Source organism: Gobio gobio (genome assembly GCF_949357685.1).
Source record: "Gobio gobio genome assembly, chromosome: 3".
NCBI lineage: Eukaryota > Metazoa > Chordata > Actinopteri > Cypriniformes > Gobionidae > Gobio > Gobio gobio.
The window spans coordinates 23,901,299-23,920,920 of NC_137099.1; the positions used below are offsets into that span (position 1 = coordinate 23,901,299).

A 19,622-nucleotide genomic window follows, 5' to 3' on the forward strand; every position below is an offset into this window, starting at 1 on the left:
GCATTTATGCTAGCCAGTGGAGTTTTTGGCTAAAAAAATTTAGTAAAAAAACAAAAAAAACAAGCACTAAAAACAAGCAAGTTTGACAGGCACTGGATAATTAAAATTGAATATGTTTTCAATAAGATACAGGAAAAAAAATTCTGTGACGTTTATTTCCTTAAAGCTACACTGTGTAACTTTTTTAGTTTATTCTTAGCTAAAAAAACTTAGTTCTTTCAAAAATATATGTACTCATTAATGTATATTTACTTCTTTCAAGTAATAAAGTATTCTCGTAAGTTTATAATATGCCATTGAAAATACATACGGGTAAGGGGTTCGAATGCGGGTTGCCATGTTGCCCCTCCATCTTGAAAGTACATTAGCCAAAGAGGGACATACCCGTAAATTCAAGCTTCGCCTTTCGCGTTTTAACACTCGATGGCACCGTGTCGAATGTGGACGAGGTTGAACTGGAAGCCATATTAATCTTGGACTAAATCGGCCACCGTAGGAGTTAAAACGAAATCGGAATTGAGAGGAAGAGAAACTAATATTCACTGGATGGTCATATACCTTTTAACCGCTAGACGGGGGAAAATATCACACAGTGAAGCTTTAAAGGTGCAGTGTAAATTTTAGCGGCATCTAGCAGTGAGGTTGCGGATTGTAACTGCTCAGCGCTCAGCCCTCCCTTTCGAAGCACATGGTCTAGAGAAGCTACGGGGACCTAAACAGGACAAAGATGTCGTCGTCTGAGACAACAGAGAGTGACTAACACTCTGTAGAGCGGTTTGTCGGTTTAGGGCTACTGTAGAAACAGGCCGGCACAAAATGGTGACTTCAATGTAAAGGGACCAGCAGTGTATGTAGATAGAAATGGCTCAATTTTAAGGTAATAAAAACATGTTTCATTATGTAAGGTCTTTATACACCACTGAAAAACATAGTTATGTATATTATATTGTATTTCTGTCAAAACATCCTCATAAATACCACACACTTAACTTTTTGAAATGCAAAATGTATCTCCAATTATAGAATCACTCATAAAAAGGCCCCCACTTCCTTACATGTATCACTGAAATAGGTGTCCTGAAATACAACATTCATCTCACTGACAACTCTGGCCTCTGTAAACAGCAGAGAAGAATCTGACCACAGACCATATGTGAACGAGGAGGAAGCTCTCTGCAAATGGCATGTATTTTGAGCAGGGCTACTTGTTTGTCAAAACAACGTCAAACTTTTTGCCATTTCTTCATCTCTACAACGCTTTGTACACAACATTAAAAGAATTAAAGATGGAGACATGAGATTTCATTGCTACATTGTTTATTTTCCTTCAGTCATTTGTAGCTGAATTGTGTCCAATAAACAGAATAGGTCTCTGAAATCTTTAACAAAATATAACCAATATTTACAATAGTTGTATTAAAAATACAAAAGTAGTTACAGCCAGTTGTCTTTGTAAAAGACGTAGAAATACATGTGATTCTTATAGATTTGGCTGGGTAGAAACACAAGGAGCTAAAAGCGATACATTTGAACTCATGACATTCTATATAAAATATATTGTTGTAACCGTTTACTGACCATATCATGACCACCTAACATCTATGCAACAACTATAATTTATATATTCTTGACTACTAACTCTTGCTTCTGGAAATTTGTGCAACAATTCATGATTTGTGCCATACACTTTTGACAGCCAGAAACAATGAAACAGACAGATAAAATTAAATAAAAATACAAAACATAAAATCTTTTCAAACAGAATCTTGTGGACACATTTGGAAAGTTTTTAGGGTCACGATGAAATGTGAAAAGGCATGTTAAAAATGATCATGTAGTCATGAGTAACATTAAACACTGACATCAGAACAGAGAGATGTCTGATACTATTGAGGTCTGTGAGAGGCAGCTGCTCAGTCTTTTTTCTGTCTTCAAGTGTCCGAAGAGAGCTACATCTCCTGTGATTGATTTTAACACTCCGTCACTCACACACACATACACATACATTTCATTAACACGTTACAATCTAAAGTAACATGGCGGATTAAAACTTCAAATGTAATGGCATAATACTGTTTTCCATGGTTTTGTAACACTGATATTGCATTATGTGCAACACCTCTCATCATTCTGTACTTAAAATGAGACCGTGTGCTTTCATTTTATTATACAACAATATTTTTGTTCCTTCTTGTCTTTGTTTTGCAGAACTTATGTTAAAAGTGCCAACATTTTCTCTGCTCCTTTCCTCTTTCACAGTGATCTCCATGAAGGTCCTAAATGGTTTGCTGTAGTTCAGTCCAGGGCCATGTTTCTGTATCAAAAGTCATATCAAGGGTTGTGAAACTATGCGGTTAGAGATATTATAAGTGTCCCTTTTTAAACTGCAGATATTTGCTCATTTTCTGTAGAGAGAAAAGATAAAAAAAAGAGCTTGAGTTACAATTTCCAAACATTTAAAAATAGAAAAAAAATGCAGTTTTATGAGATGGACAGATATTGTGCTTCATGACCAATGCATGATTTTCATATTTAAAATCTACAAATTACAAATATGCAAAACTGTTTTTTTAAATTATTATTTTTATTTCTTGTGCATCATAAACTAAAGTCATAGCATGAATAGCCAAGTTTCCATCCACTTTCCACTTTTTTTTTTGCTATCGACAAAGTGAATATGCGTAAAAAAAAGATTGCCCAATTTGCTGTCTCCAGGCTTTTTACCTATAAAATGGTGTGCGTAATGACGTCGTCCCTAAAAAAACCGCATTGTCGCATAAGTTTTGTTATATTGCTAAAAATTCAAGTTGTTTCCATACATAATTTCGCGTCCATTGCAAATTATATTGCATCTTTCGCCTCCAAAATATTTGTAAAATGCAGAGACAATTGAAATTCGCCAGTTTACTGCTTACTATTTTCATATAATAGGCCTATTACTAAATTAGGAAATATTAATCAGAAGAAGAATTGTGGGACAGCTTGTCTGACAGGACTGCATGCAACTGGCTTTATGACGAAGCCCATGGGTTTTGTACACAGGGCAGATCCTGCCCATGAAATTGTGATTTTCAGATATTCAGACACACAAGTAACATGTTGCGTATTTTGCCTTTATTTATGTCAGTATTAGAAACTCAAACAGCCTTCCTTCATTTGACAGAAGCCCTATTTTTATTTTTGACGAGCTATACATTTTCCTCATCCATTTTGAAACAAAACTTTATTATACATTTTTAAATTGTAGGCTCTATATTTTTATTAACAAGTGTCATGTTTGTTTTTTTTAAATCGATACTTGATCAAGCAATATTCAGAAACGGATGCAGCTATTTTTCTGATTAACTTTTATTACATTGTAAAAAAAAACAGACAAAAACTACAAAATTACAAAAACTAAGGATGAATGTTTGAGGTGTAACATGTCTTATTTCTTACCAATAGTAATAAAATAATTAAATTTACAATTTAATAATATGAATATAATAGATGTAATGCACCTTTGAACTACAGAGAAACAGCGTTTTAACGGGATCAATGCCACGAACGCAGACACTGTGCTGTAGGATAATTCTGTCATGTGACACCACATTTATATGCGTTAAAGCCCTTTTTCTCGACAAAAAATGTTTCCAAACTAGTTTTTCACGTCATTTGAAGTATCGACTTAATCTTTTTCCGTTTAACTTTAGTGTATCCTGTGTCGACATTTGCAAAAAAATTATCGATAATTGGCATTTCCATCAGCTATATCTGTAAACATTTTGATGCGCTAAACCTTGTTTCACAAAAAAATCCTTGGATGGAAACCTGGCTATTAAGAAAATTATTTATATTCTATGTGTTTAACCCTAACATTTTGGGGGTACATGGCTAACCCATTCTAGCAGTCAGCATCAAGTACCATGTATCATTTTAAACAGGAGAAATTTTACACTTATTTTGTCAGAGAATGGATGACATTTTTTTTTTTTTTTTACTGTGAACTCAAAAAGAACCTCATGAAGTTTAGATTTTTTCCGTTAGAAAGTTATATTTGGATGTTTCAGATCTATATGTAACAATCCCTAAGCAAGTTATAGCCATTCATTACATTACATTGTTATATACAGTGAGGAAAATAAGTATTTGAACCTGCTATTTTGCAAGTTCTCCCACTTAGAAATCAAGGAGGGGTCTGAAATTGTCATCGTAGGTGCATGTCCACTGTGAGAGACATAATCTAAAAAAAAAAATCAGAAATCACAATGTATGATTTTTTAACAATTTATTTGTATGATACAGCTGCAAATAAGTATTTGAACACCTGTCATCAGCTAGAATTCTGACCCTCAAAGACCTGTTAGTCTGCCTTTAAAATGTCCACCTCCACTCCATTTATTATCCTAAATTAGATACACCTGTTTGAGGTCATTAGCTGCATAAAGACACCTGTCTACCCCATACAATCAGTAAGAATCCAACTACTAACATGGCCAAGACCAAAGAGCTGTCCAAAGACACAAGAGACAAAATTGTACACCTCCACAAGGCTGGAAAGGGCTACGGGGAAATTGCCAAGCAGCTTGGTGAAAAAAGGTCCACTGTTGGAGCAATCATTAGAAAATGGAAAAAGCTAAACATGACTGTCAATCTCCCTCGGACTGGGGCTCCATGCAAGATCTCACCTCGTGGGGTCTCAATGATCCTAAGAAAGGTGAGAAATCAGCCCAGAACTACACGGGAGGAGCTGGTCAATGACCTGAAAAGAGCTGGGACCACCGTTTCCAAGGTTACTGTTGGTAATACACTAAGACGTCATGGTTTGAAATCATGCATGGCACGGAAGGTTCCCCTGCTTAAACCAGCACATGTCCAGGCCCGTCTTAAGTTTGCCAATGACCATTTGGATGATCCAGAGGAGTCACGGGAGAAAGTCATGTGGTCAGATGAGACCAAAATAGAACTTTTTGGTCATAATTCCACTAAACGTGTTTGGAGGAAGAAGAATGATGAGTACCATCCCAAGAACACCATCCCTACTGTGAAGCATGGGGGTGGTAGCATCATGCTTTGGGGGTGTTTTTCTGCACATGGGACAGGGCGACTGCACTGTATTAAGGAGAGGATGACCATGTATTGCGAGATTTTGGGGAACAACCTCCTTCCCTCAGTTAGAGCATTGAAGATGGGTCGAGGCTGGGTCTTCCAACATGACAATGACCCGAAGCACACAGCCAGGATAACCAAGGAGTGGCTCTGTAAGAAGCATATCAAGGTTCTGGCGTGGCCTAGCCAGTCTCCAGACCTAAACCCAATAGAGAAGCTTTGGAGGGAGTTCAAACTCTGTGTTTCTCAGCGACAGGCCAGAAACCTGACTGATCTAGAGAAGATCTGTGTGGAGGAGTGGGCCAAAATCCCTCCTGCAGTGTGTGTGCAAACCTGGTGAAAAACTACAGGAAACGTTTGACCTCTGTAATTGCAAACAAAGGCTACTGTACCAAATATTAACATTGATTTTCTCAGGTGTTCAAATACTTATTTGCAGCTGTATCATACAAATAAATAGTTAAAAAAAGCATACATTGTGATTTCTGGATTTTTTTTTTTAGATTATGTCTCTCAGTGGACATGCACCTACGATGACAATTTCAGACCCCTCCATGATTTCTAAGTGGGAGAACTTGCAAAATAGCAGGGTGTTCAAATACTTATTTTCCTCACTGTATAATATCAGAACACTGAAGCAAAATTGACTGCACGAATGCAGACAACTACTTTCACTTTGCATTTGTTCCATTTTCCAAAAGAAACATGCTGATTGGTGGTTCAAAATCCCAAAACCTATTTTTACTGGTTGAGTAGATCAGTGGTTCCCAACCACGTTCCTGGAGGACCCCCAACAGTGCACATTTTGCATGTCTCCTCAATCAAACACACCTGATTCAGGTCATCAGCTCATTAGTAGCTACTCCAAGACCTGATGTGGGTGTGTCAGACAAAGGACACATCCAAAATGTGCACTGTTGGGGGTCCTCCAGGAACGTGGTTGGGAACCACTGGAGTAGATGACAGTTTCAACCGATCTGGGCATGGGGGTGGGATTAAGCATCAACAATCGTTCCTGTTTGGCTCAGAGTAACAAACCGCATGGGTTTCTTTGACGAATCAATGCTGACCAAAACTTGATGACACCATCACGTTCACTACGGAGCCTCTGAATATCAAACTGAGACAAATACCACTGAAAACCAAGAGAATCTCCTCTTTACAGGACTTTAGACCATAGAGATTAGATTAGTGGTTCAAAAGTTATTAAACATTTAAGAACAATAGTTATATTTTCAGCTGTCTCTGTCTTTAAGGGCTAAGCTCCACATTTCTTTCTTCGCTGTTATTTAATATGTTGAAAAATTAGCCAATTAATAAATATCAGTCAAAAAATCAATGCATATGGTCTAGCAGTTGTTAGAGCGATGCTTTGCTGATATTGTTGTAGTGATTACTAAGTGATCAAAAACTCACCATCCGGTTGTGGTCGTCGTGGTGACTGGCAGTGGTTGTACGCTGGTAATCTACTCGATGGGTGTATTGGAGGAGGATCACATGACCTTTTAAGGAATCGAGACCTCTGCAGAGCTGCTGTGTAGTCTGGTGGGCGTCGCCCATGAGCATGACTGTGGCTGTCTGCCTCAGCCAATGACAGAGCAGTATAACCAGGTGGTGTGGGCGGCGGCTCTCTAAAACGTCCATCCCTCCGACTTGCAGTATTCTTGTTTGTATTTGGAGTCTCGTCTTTTCCACCTCTTCGTTTTATCGTTCCTGTGTCGCCCTCCAATTCATCAGCCCAATAACCGGTAGGTGTGGTCACGTGGCTACGCCCCATCCCTTCTGACAGCGTCTCCCAGCTGCGGTTGTCATAATAACCCACACGCTGATGAATGCTCTGGATGTTGTCATGGGAACCACTGGAGCAGGACGTCCAGCTGCCACGGCCACTGTCTGCTGCGTCCAACGACGCACGGTCACACTGATCCTGAGTCAAGGAGTAGGATCTGAGAGAAAGAAATATAGAAAGAATTTAAAAAGGTACTAGACCGATTGATATGCAGAAAAAAAAAAATATCTATTGAATTATTTTTTACTTTTGGGGTAATTGTGTGTAAACCTCTTACCCCAGGCTTATTTGGTCAGGCTCAGCTCTACGCGTGCTGAGTGGGTGTGCAAGCGTATGGGGTTGAGCATGTGTGTGGTCATCAACCATGATGAGATCAGAGGAGGAGGAGCTTAACAGACTCAACTGATCCGATGCATCACTCACCACTAACTGTGGGGCTATGTGAAAAAAAAAGCATAAATGAGCAAACAACAAATAAATCAGAAAATATCTTAAATTTCTTTGGATTGATCTTGAACTGTTTTGATTTATAATTAATTGGTTTTCAAACCAAAGGTGATTTTGTAAATAATAAAATATTCAACATATGAACAGGGGTTATTTCTTAGATTAATTAACATATTTACTTCTTAAATTAAACATTGATTATTACAAAAACTCTATTAGATGAGTCACATGTTGATTCAGTAACCGCTCAGCCTTATTCCTTGAATTCATTCACTTGTGAGTGTAAGAGTCTTTTTGAACAACCCATTAAAAGAAACTTCTCATAAAACTCATTTGTTATTGAATCAGACAAAACTAGTCACGTTGTTTATGTATGCCGGACCACAAGGACCCAACATAAAGACAAGCTTTCTTGCAAATATTTTATTTTAGTATCCCATTGCAATAAATTTACACCTGAAATAAATAAATATGCACACTTTACATGGCAGAAACTCAATGCATTTAGGTATGACGATCCGCTGAAGTTCAAACTGAGCATCAGAATGGGGAAGAAAGGTGACGTAAGTGTCTTTGAATGTGGCATGGTTGTTGGTGCCAGAAGGACTGGTCCAAGTATTTCAGAAACCAATCAACGGGGATTTTCACGCACAACCATTTCTAGGGTTTACAGAGAATGGTACAAAAAAGAGAAAATATCCAGTGAACGGCAGATCTGTGGGCGAAAGTGCCTTATTGATGCCAGAGGAGAATGGCCAGACTGGTTCGAGATGACCGTTAACTCAAATAACTACTCATTACAACCCGAGGTATGCAGAAGAACACCTTTGGGATGTGGTGGAATGCGAGATTCACATCATGGATGTGCAGCCAGCAAATTTTCTCAACTGCCTGATGTTATCATGTCAATATAGGCCAAAATCTTTGAGGAAAGTTCACAGCAGTGCTACCAAGTCTTGTTAAACTGAATCAAAATATTACTACATACCTTTTCTTGGTGTGCTGCGAGGTGAGGTACGTGGAGATGAGAGTAGAGAGGAAGCATTTGACTGGCTGTTCTCAGGCGGTTTTCGTTGTCTGTCATGCCCCTTTTCTGACAGAGACAAAATCTTATGGAGAGACTGAGGAGACTGGGCACCTACAAACACAAAAACACCATCTCACTACAAACAAGACTTACAAGTCACCAGCAGAGGGCACTTCACTAACACCAGAATTCAGCTCATTTGTATAGGTACAACAGAAAAAGGTCTTACCAAATGGTGGTAACTCTTTGTCAAGTGATTTCTTGAGACCATGACTTCCATTTGTTTGCTGCGGAGTGGTGCTTCTTTGACCGGCAGGAGATGCATCCACTCGCCTCCTTTCACCCGAGTTCTTCAGTACTGAAACCACAAGCACACACAAGTTTAGCTGGCCCATTCCATGAAATGAAATGTTTAATTTAAAATAAACAGAACAAAATAAGTCTGGGACATCAATTAAAGGAACATAAAGCAATTTTTTATGCATTGATGTGGTTTTTTTAATTCCAGATTAGTCATATAACAATTTAATCTCTAAGAACAGTCCATATCAGTATTTAAAAACAAAGGAAAAATATTCATGCATGACTTGATTTAATAAACCGAGCTGATCAATGCAAAAATACATGCACGAGATGGGCACTATAAAGTAATCTAATGATCTTGTAATAATCAATGAAATCAATTGGTCAATGAAATGACAATTATCAATGAAATCAGGAAGTCAGGGTCATCATGTTCTTTAAATGTGCGTGCCAACTCACTCGAGCTGTTGGTGGGCTCACACTGCATGGAGAGTTCATGGAGCGTGTCTTCATTACTCTCATGTGTGAGTGTGTCCAGATACTGCCGCACACGTCTGCTCATCATCTCCACCTCATAGAGTTTTTTAGCACTGAGGAAAGAGCTCCGCCTCCCTTTCCTCTTCCCGCCCATCGTTCCGATGTCAGAGAGAGAAGAGCTGCTCACCTGGCTTAGAGACCTAAACACATTAGAACAAAACACACAATGTTTGTTAATGGCAACAGGTCAACGTGTCAAACTAACAGGAAGTTAGCAAGACAACTAGATAAATCCGCCAGAGAATCCTGCTGTGGAATTATCATGGCCTTTTTTTAACATGCCCAAAGAAGAGAATTTAGAGACTAGCCACAGGTTAATGAAACATTTACAATTCTAGAAAGTAGGAGTGAGCATGAGTAATCAACTAGTCAGGTACTCATTCTTTCTGCTAATTAGTCAACTAGTAAAATACCAATCAAATTGCTCACAAATTGATGTTATTTTGCACTTACTTGCTGTAGGCACAGGGTTATTATTGATAACTTAAACTAAAATGTATTAAAAAAAAAAAAACTTAATTGAAAAAGCTGAAAAATAATATCTAATATTAGATGAAAACTTGGCATTGGCAACTAAATGAAAGCACTAGCTCGGAGCTCTAAAATTGGTAATAAACTGGAAATAATTAAAAGCTAAAACTGAAATAAAAATTGTAAAACTGTAATAGACAATTACAGTTGACTATTACTAAAAATTAATCTAAAAATAAAAGCTAATTCCAAATATGAATAAAAACTATAATAGTATATCAATTCTAGTAACACTGGTAGGCACCAATAAAAATGTTTCCTACTGAATACAACTGTACTAACGGTTGTTAAAGGGGTTATGAACTGGCTTTTAAAAAAAAAAATAATTATACTGTTGCCTGAGGTCAACTTATGACGTTCACGTCATTTTTACATTCAAAAACATCATAATGAATAAGTAATAGGCTATTTTCTACCCTGGTTTTGAGCCTCTCTCATGGAACGCTCTGTTTTTGTGGGCGTGTCGCACTGAAGAACTGGAAGAAATGCCCACTGCTATGATTGGATAAGCTTTGCATATTATAATGAGCTTCGGCTCCCCCATGAGTACACATGAGGAATTGTTTTGAAAGCATGTGGGAAAACGGCAACCGGGATGATTCACCCACATGGCTCGCAAAATGTCTTTATGAAACAAACACAATGATTTATCTCTCATCCACCCACAATTAATTCGGAATGTTATTTTTAATTACTTGGCTGTGCATCACTAACACACGCACGCACGCGCACACACACAAACAAACACAAACAAGCCTCACAGCAGAGTCAGACAAATCAGCATGATCAAAACTTCCATGATTGTATTTTTCTTTCAAGTCAAGTGAGTGAACGCACATCAAGAAAGGAATGTTATTTCACTATTTAAGATAGCCATTTTATTGTCCCTGCAAACTCGGTGCTGGCAGAAGGACCTGTTGTTAATAGACTAAAATATTTATAATTTGTTTAAAATTTTTAATACCTCCTTTAGTCGCCTTTTTACATAAACAGAGCGTGCAAGCAAAAACATATTTACTATTGATTTTAAATCTTGATGTTTTCATTAACGCACATTGTTTTTAAAAGTAAAGCATTTTAATCTAGTAGTATTGATTATATAACATTACTAAATAAAACATTTAAGTACTCAACTACAATATTACTTAAAGCTGCTGTCCGTAACTTTTTGTGTTCAAGATTTACAAAAATGATACAATGAGAATGTACAACATGAATCCATTTTCCAAACCGTATTTTTGTCTTACCCTGAATCATTATGGTACACTTATAATACAGTAAGTGTTTATATTGGGACTATTTCAGACCGATCTGGTAGGAACTGCTGCGGAGGAGCACAGTCCCGGCTTGACTTGCCATAGACATAAACAGAGCTCCGGCTGCAATGTTCTTCCGCAAGACGCAAACAGTTCTGTTTATTAACCGCTAGAGCGCAAAAAGTTACGGACTGCAGCTTTAATGCTCACTCCTACTTAAGTAGCAGACATTCTTTTATAAAACCATATAAATCAATGTAGGAAAACATTCATAAGAAAAATGCATGCCTTTCCAGAGGATGAAAATTAGCATTTGGGAGAAGGAAGTCAAAGATGAGATATTTCAAAAGCAGTGCAATTAAATAAGCTAGGGTATTTAAAGAAGTGTTAGTGTGGTTTAGTACACAACACAGCAAAAACAATGACAGTTAACAGACAAAGTGAAGAAAAAAGAGAAAGACAGTAGCAGTCCCACTTACCCAAGACTCCTCCACTTTTTCTTCCTAAAACACAGAACAGTGAAGAGCCGAAGAACAAGAAAATTAAGAGACCAAGAAAAAGGAGACAAAAAGACACTAGTGCTTAGACAGTGAAGCCCATAGAGCAAAGGCCCAAAAACAAGAAGTCCAGTAAGACACCAAGCACACAAATGACTGTCAGCACAAACCGTTAGCAATGGATTTATGCCACACTGTGTTCAATACCTAGTGAGCTGCCTACATGCTAAGTAGGAAACATTTGGAGTAGGGATGTTCCGATCAGGATTTTTGCAGCCGATACCGACCACCGGAAGCTCTCTGTTGATTGTCCCTATTAACACCTTACACTATATGCATATACCACATTGGCATAAAAGTAATGACTTTTAAAGCAACAGAAAAAGGTATCATCAAGTACATGGTCTCATCCCAGAAAAAGTGATGCAATTTATTGATTTATTCATGCTTCACATGATGACTAATAGAAAGTATATACAGTGAGGAAAATAAGTATTTGAACACCCTGCTATTTTGCAAGTTCTCCCACTTAGAAATCATGGAGGGGTCTGAAATTGTCATCGTAGGTGCATGTCCACTGTGAGAGACATAATCTAAAAAAAAAATATCCAGAAATCACAATGTATGATTTTTTTAACTATTTATTTGTATGATACAGCTGCAAATAATTATTTGAACACCTGAGAAAATCAATGTTAATATTTGGTACAGTAGCCTTTGTTTGCAATCACAGAGGTCAAACGTTTCCTGTAGTTTTTCACCAGGTTTGCACACACACTGCAGGAGGGATTTTGGCCCACTCCTCCACACAGATCTTCTCTAGATCAGTCAGGTTTCTGGCCTGTCGCTGAGAAACACGGAGTTTGAGCTCCCTCCAAAGATTCTCTATTGGGTTTAGGTCTGGAGACTGGCTAGGCCACGCCAGAACCTTGATATGCTTCTTACAGAGCCACTCCTTGGTTATCCTGGCTGTGTGCGTCGGGTCATTGTCATGTTGGAAGACCCAGCCTCGACCCATCTTCAATGCTCTAACTGAGGGAAGAAGGTTGTTCCCCAAAATCTCGCAATACATGGTCATCCTCTCCTTAATACAGTGCAGTCGCCCTGTCCCATGTGCAGAACCCCCCCCCCCAAAGCATGATGCTACCACCCCCATGCTTCACAGTAGGGATGGTGTTCTTGGGATGCTACTCATCATTCTTCTTCCTCCAAACACGTTTAGTGGAATTATGACCAAAACGTTTTATTTTAGTCTCATCTGACCACATGACTTTCTCCCATGACTCATCCAAATGGTCATTGGCAAACTTAAGACGGGCATGGACATGTGCTGGTTTAAGCAGGGGAACCTTCTGTGCCATGCATGATTTCAAACCATGACGTCTTAGTGTATTACCAACAGTAACCTTGGAAATGGTGGTCCCAGCTCTTTTCAGGTCATTGACCAGCTCCTCCCGTGTAGTTCTGGGCTGATTTCTCACCTTTCTTAGGATCATTGAGACCCCACGAGGTGAGATCTTGCATGGAGCCCCAGTCCGAGGGAGATTGACAGTCTTGTTTAGCTTTGTCCATTTTCTAATGATTGCTCCAACAGTGGACCTTTTTTCACCAAGCTGCTTGGCAATTTCCCCGTAGCCCTTTCCAGCCTTGTGGAGGTGTACAATTTTGTCTCGTGTCTTTGGACAGCTCTTTGGTCTTGGCCATGTTAGTAGTTGGATTCTTACTGATTGTATGGGGTGGACAGGTGTCTTTATGCAGCTAATGACCTCAAACAGGTGTATCTAATTTAGGATAATAAATGGAGTGGAGGTGGACATTTTAAAGGCAGACTAACAGGTCTTTGAGGGTCAGAATTCTAGCTGATGACAGGTGTTCAAATACTTATGCTGGGTACACACCAAAAGATAAATCGGGCTGATTTTGGGCCGATTTCCCCCCTTCCGACAATCCTAGCTTTGTCCCGATTATCTTGATGGTTCTCAGGATTATTTTATCAGATTTCCCTGTGGTGTGAAGTGTGTTAAGAGTGTCCGAACCTGCTCGGAAGAACGTCGGAGCCGTCCCGATCACGAATCGTAAATATTCAACATGTTGAATATTTACGATCAGAAATCCTGATGTGTGGGGGGAACCCCGAGGGCAAACGCGCGCACACTCACGTGAAATGAAATAATAATTCAATCCGAAAGCACGCTGAGAGATGAAATAGTCATGAACTGACTATAACTCCGACTATAAAAACAATTATTTAAAGTTTATTTAATAAGGCAATTTCAAAGAGAATAATATATATTTTCCAAGAGACACCTGAGGACAACAATTATTTAAAAAAAACATAGGAGTGTGAATTTTTTATTTTTCCATTACTCACCTCTAGCTCACTCAGTGTTTCCCCACACATAGACTAATTAGTGGCGGTGCGCCACAGAATCAACCGGCCGCCACATGTTGGTCGTTGTTATTCATTAACTTTTTAACGCTATTTAAAACACGCAGCGTATTCGTTCATTTCCTTTCCCTGCTCTCTCTCTCCATCTCTGTGTCACTCATGCATCTCTCTCTCTTTCTCTCAACCCTGCTTTTGATATGAAACTTGAAAGTCTAAGCTTTTAAAATTGAATACGAAATTCAAACAATAAATATAGCGCTTTGGCGCTAATGTGGCATAAAAGTTAAAGCCAGAGACGTGGAAAAAAAGCTGCGCTGATACATTTGAATGCACAACAGCTTCATATCACTATACAGGTGTTTGCAGCAAGTTTTGGTAAACAGTACAGCGTAGTTTGCATTGATTATTACGTCAACTACTTTTACAGTATCATTTTATTATGAGGAGTGATGATATACGCAACATTGTTACATTAATGTTAATGTTTTTCTTGTATTTAGCCCTCAGGTATTCCTAATTGATCACACTCATACTCATTGGTGATCAAATGTGACTATACACCTTTTTACATTATTTTTCAATTAAATAAATGTCCTATTTTAGTTTAATAATATTTATTGAATATTTTGAGGATATCTTTTGGTACTATATAGGCCTACTATTTGTGCAATAATTATGGTCAATTAATGACCACTTAAAATATATATATTTTTTATTATTTATATTACAATTAGTGTAGCAATTAAGGTTAAAATAGAGAATTCCAATGCAAAGAGGCAAATTAGAGTCATTTTGTGGCTGGAAAAAATATTTTTATTTGTAATGTCATTACCCACCAGGTGGATGAATGGCTCTTTAATACATATACATGTATCTAGTCTGGTTGCTCAAAGTATTGCAGATCATAACTGCTTACTTATTTTTAGGTTTTGCATTTAAATACATATTTATGATCAAACACTAGATTTCATTAAATGTGACATTTTAAATTTACAATTTACATCCTACTATTTTTTAATGATAGGCTACTTATATAAGCACAGCACACACAAGTGAATATTAATGAATGCAAGCAAATATAATTTACCCAAGAAAAGTTTAAAATAGTGCTAAAAAGGCAAACTTTCCTTATATGTACAGTAGGCTAAATGAATGGATATTGAATCAAGATCGAAATCGATATTTGTGCCAATCACCGCCATGCTTATTCTGAAGTCTCGCAAGATTTTGCAAGATTTCCTGTGTTTACAGTCGGGACTCTGGTTGAAAATCTGTTTGTGTGTGGTGTGCTGTCTTTGTCACATCATGGCACACAACACACTATAGGAGCAAAACGGTTTTATCTAGGATTATTTGTCCTCGTGTGTGGTCTAACACATTTTGAAAATCTTATAAGATGTAAAAAATCTTTTGGTGTGTACCCAGCATTATTTGCAGCATATCATACAAATAAATAGTTAAAAAATCATATATTGTAATATCTGGATTTTTTTTATTTTATTATGTCTCTCACAGTGGACATGCACCTACGATGACAAATTCAGACCCCTCCATGATTTCCAAGTGGGAGAACTTGCAATTTAGCAGGGTGTTCAAATACTTATTTTCCTCACTGTATATGACAGGTCATAAAATCAAGTGTGGTGTCACAATCATATCAACTGCATCTGGCCCAAAACCCTCATCTGTTTACTATTTAGATGCACATCGGCAGTTTTATGTCAATCAAATTGTGATCGGTTTGTGAGAACAGCCCAATTTAGTGATCACTGATTGAGTCATAGAATGTGATCATCGGCCGATACTGATCTGTGGCTAATCGATCGGAGCATCCCTAATTTTAAGGCATCAAATGTATGCATCTTAATAACACTGCCTCACACATTAATGTTTCATGTAGACAGCAAACCCACAATGCTTTGTGAGTGAGTGTACCTAGTCTTAAAAAGCAAGGCAGGGTCCATAGTGATGGAAGCCATTCGAACCACGTGTCTGATCTCTCGTGCAATCATCCTCAACTTCTCAAAATTCACCAGACCATCCACCTTAGAGTTGTTGCCTATAAGTACATGTTTGACAGGTTCATACTCCATTTTTAAAATCAAACTTCAAATTTTGAGGAAACAGAGAAAAATGAAAGTTACCCTCGTGGAGGAAGGTGAGGTCTTTCTTAATGACAGGAAACAGAGGGATGACTGGCGGCTGCAGGTTGTGTTTGTTGAGAAGGTTGCGGTATTTGGCCATATTGCGAGAAGGGTCAAAAACATCCTGTAATTCTGCCAAAAGCTTCTCGTATTTTCCAGGCAATCGTTCCCATGTAGATCGCAACCGAGAGACAGGCGAAAGATTAAAGCCGCTGCAAAATACACACAGATACACTTAAGAGATTGTATAATGGGGAGGAGACAGACTATTCCCAGCATTAAAATGAACAAACTTGACAAATTTTTTGCAAGAAACACAAGCACACTAACACGTTTATATGGTGAGAAGCATGGAACATTTAAAAATATGGCGTCCTATATTGTATCAGCTATATTTTATTGTAGGGCTGGTCCAAATACCATGAACTTCGAAGCTTCGGTAGTAATCAACTTTGAATATTCTAAGCTTTGGAGGGAAGGGGCTGAACATATTCTTCTCTCTAATAAAGGCAAGAATCTCGGGAAGCGGCACGCCTCGCATGGGTAGGGCTTATATGCGCCGAGAACAGACACTGCACTAGTGATACAAAACACACAGGTCTGTTTCGTCCCAGTTTTGATATATTATAGTAGTATAAATAATTTTGTTCAGTTAGAGAACAGATTAACTACAATTAAAAAATGAATGTGCCATGTGAGCCGAATGAGAGTCGCAGCACAAATTGCAGCAGGAGTCAGATTTCATTCATCACGAGAGCTGAATGACAAGCTGATCGCGGAAGATTTGGTTTCAAAGTGAAATGTAAAAGTGCATATTTAAGGGAGTTTGTCATTGTACTGTTTTGGTGTTTTGTTTTTCATTAAGAATAATAGGCTAATTAACCTACAATTCAAGCAACCCACCCCCGTAATTGGCAAACCGAAAGTAAACTGCACACGGCTGCATTTGTTCACAGCCACACAGTGCACAAGCACTGCAATGTGACGGTGAGGGAACATTTTCTCACTGTCACATCCCTAATGGGTAAAAAGGCTAATAAATTACGATTCTATTATTCTATTTGGAAAAATGTCAAACCAACGCAGCTTAACCCAAAATGCAAGCTCAGGCATGCATTTCTTCCATACAAGCTTGTGCAGTTGTGTGCTCTAGACAGAGAATATTCCCTTGCAGGGAACACTAAGAAGCAAATATATTTATTAAGTATAAGAAGGTTGGGTTCCTATTCAACTGTCCATCCTATTAAAAACTGCTAGGCTATAAAATAATTGTAAAACAAAAAAACAAAACAAAGTAGTATTGTATTTCGCCAGATTTTATAGTGTAAACATATGCAAGCGCGGATGAGAACCGTTTCGAGGGGGATGCCAGGTGTGTGCGAAAAAAATTAATAAAAAACATAATAATCAAATCCCAAATTTGAAAATCGAATACCAACCCATCGAACGAATATTCAAATATTCTGGTCCAGCCCTATTTTTATTATAATTCAATATATAATAATAATAATAATAATAATAATAATAATAATATTTTTCTATAATACATATAATATGTATCATTTTATAATAACAAATATTTACAATAAATATATAAAAAAAGATAAATAAAAATATTATATTCTAATAATATTTTAATTTTACAATAATAACATTTATTATTATTATTATTATTATTATGTAAACTAATCTGGGAATGTAAACTACAGCCCCAGCGATACGATGCATCCAATATGACTGGCAAATTGATGATAATACTTGGTATCAAACCATAAAACATAATTTAGTTATCATGACCACACTAATAGACACAAACTAAAGTGCTCATATTGATAATGTACTTCCTAGACATTAAGTCTACCTGATAATGGCAAACATGGAGTTGAAGTTCTTGCAGTCACGGCAGTGAAGGGCAATCTTTATAAAGTGCTTGATGATCTTCACTCTTTTGGCTAGGTTGGTTTCCTGTACTATCTCTGTGGCGACCCAGAAAGTCTCCTGGTTTACAAGATCCTCAAAGTTGCGCAGGTTGCTGGGAGGATCTTGCGGGTGGAGCTTGAAGAGGTCACTGATGTAATCCGTTGGTTCAATGCTGGAGAAGAGCAGATAGTTGCGTGCCGACAGCTGATTGGCTATCTCCATGGAGCTTAGGGACAGCAGAGGGACCACAGATTCTCGCTGCATCTCCTGTGCTTCCACATCTGAACACAGTGTCTCCGTCTCCATGTTGCTCTTCAGATAGTACCTGATAAGGAAGCAGAAAAAAACAGCCATCCCGTATTAAAATAAATCACTAAATAGTCCATTTGAATTTACAAATTCAGCTTAAGACCAAACCTAGCACTCAGTGGTATCCTGTCAGCCAGTTTAGAGAGTTGATCAGGTAGTCGGCTCTGTTTGATAACGCCCTCCTGTGTGACTGACACCTCACAGAGCGAATAGGCCTCGGGACTTGCGGTCAAGCCAAACTCTCGCATTGCCTGATTGGCTGCCTCTCTCGCCGTGGTGTCCCTATTGATCAGCAAGTAACGACTTTGTTGGTCTGCCTTAAAAACACGCAGCACCTGGTCTTGCAATTCTGTGAATGAAAAAGTTGAACAAAGCATAAAATAACCGTATACAAGTTTATAAAGTGAATGTAAACCCCAACCAGCTCGAAGTTCCAAACATTCCTGCATAGCACAGATTACATGCAATTTCTAGAACTATATTAGCTAAATGGACGAGGTAGATGTCGATGAGGTAGATATAACATTCAACTGAAAAGAGATGATAGGAAGCCTAATAACAAAGACAAAAAGGTTAACTGGAGATCCAGATCAAGCAGAAGTCTGATGAGGCATCCTGGCACTAATGAAAATAAAAGATATAGAAACATAGAAGCTGTACAGAATCTTGTAGAGCAAAGTAGAGGCGACATGGAGACAAAGCAATTTCTGCAGAAACAGACAGAGCTTTATTCTAAAGTAGAGCTGTCAAAAGTACAGGCTCTTCAGTAACATGTCAATTTTAAAATAAAAAAGGTAATACCAGTACTTTAGCATATTTGATTTGGCAGGACATTAAGGGTTATGTTATTTACAAAGTTACATGTCTGTATACAAATAGTGGCTACTAAGGTATCAGAAATGCTTCATACATAATTTTTTTCCTGAGATACTTCTTGTAGGACTTTACACTTGCACTGACAGTGGTCTTGGTGATTAAATAAGTGATCTAGTATTTCTGGTGTGGTGATCACAGGAAACTATTGGTATACCTCAAACCACTAGACAACCAAAGATATGTGAGATATGTAGTGTACCTTTGTGAATTATTCAGAACATGCAGAGGTTAATTGAAAATGTTGAGAAGCTATGTTTACTTTATTCAGAAATACTTCAAGACGATACTAAACATAAACAGCAGCTACAGAAACAGACTTGTACATAAAAAAAAAAAACGGTTAGAGTGGTATATCTTTAAAAAAAAGAAAAGAAAAGAAATGGTAACTTAATTACTGGACTTGGCCCAGTGGCAAGTTTTGCAGATGGCACAAAGTGTACGAGTCTAAACAGAGAGAACACTGAAATAAGCCACAGACAATGTAATAAAGTGTGGATATAGTCCCACAG

General features: G+C 37.9%; 1 protein-coding gene across 2 annotated transcripts in view; it reads right to left on the bottom strand.

Annotated features, from left to right (window-relative positions):
* Nucleotides 1–1,302: 1,302 nt before the first annotated feature.
* Nucleotides 1,303–19,622, bottom strand: part of rapgef2a (Rap guanine nucleotide exchange factor 2a) — a 64,656-nt gene continuing 46,336 nt past the window's right edge. The window contains exons 19-29 of one of the 2 annotated variants that reach the window (XM_079812242.1): nucleotides 18,346–18,586; nucleotides 17,870–18,253; nucleotides 16,009–16,220; nucleotides 15,800–15,923; nucleotides 11,458–11,481; nucleotides 9,114–9,331; nucleotides 8,581–8,709; nucleotides 8,313–8,462; nucleotides 7,155–7,314; nucleotides 6,505–7,034; nucleotides 1,303–2,405 (exon numbers count right to left, since the gene is read on the bottom strand). In XM_079812242.1, coding sequence (XP_079668368.1) covers nucleotides 2,380–2,405; nucleotides 6,505–7,034; nucleotides 7,155–7,314; nucleotides 8,313–8,462; nucleotides 8,581–8,709; nucleotides 9,114–9,331; nucleotides 11,458–11,481; nucleotides 15,800–15,923; nucleotides 16,009–16,220; nucleotides 17,870–18,253; nucleotides 18,346–18,586 — 2,198 coding nt within the window. In that variant the 3' untranslated portion in view covers nucleotides 1,303–2,379. The remainder of the gene's footprint in view (nucleotides 2,406–6,504; nucleotides 7,035–7,154; nucleotides 7,315–8,312; nucleotides 8,463–8,580; nucleotides 8,710–9,113; nucleotides 9,332–11,457; nucleotides 11,482–15,799; nucleotides 15,924–16,008; nucleotides 16,221–17,869; nucleotides 18,254–18,345; nucleotides 18,587–19,622) is intronic. The other variant, XM_079812243.1, reaches the window with a different exon arrangement.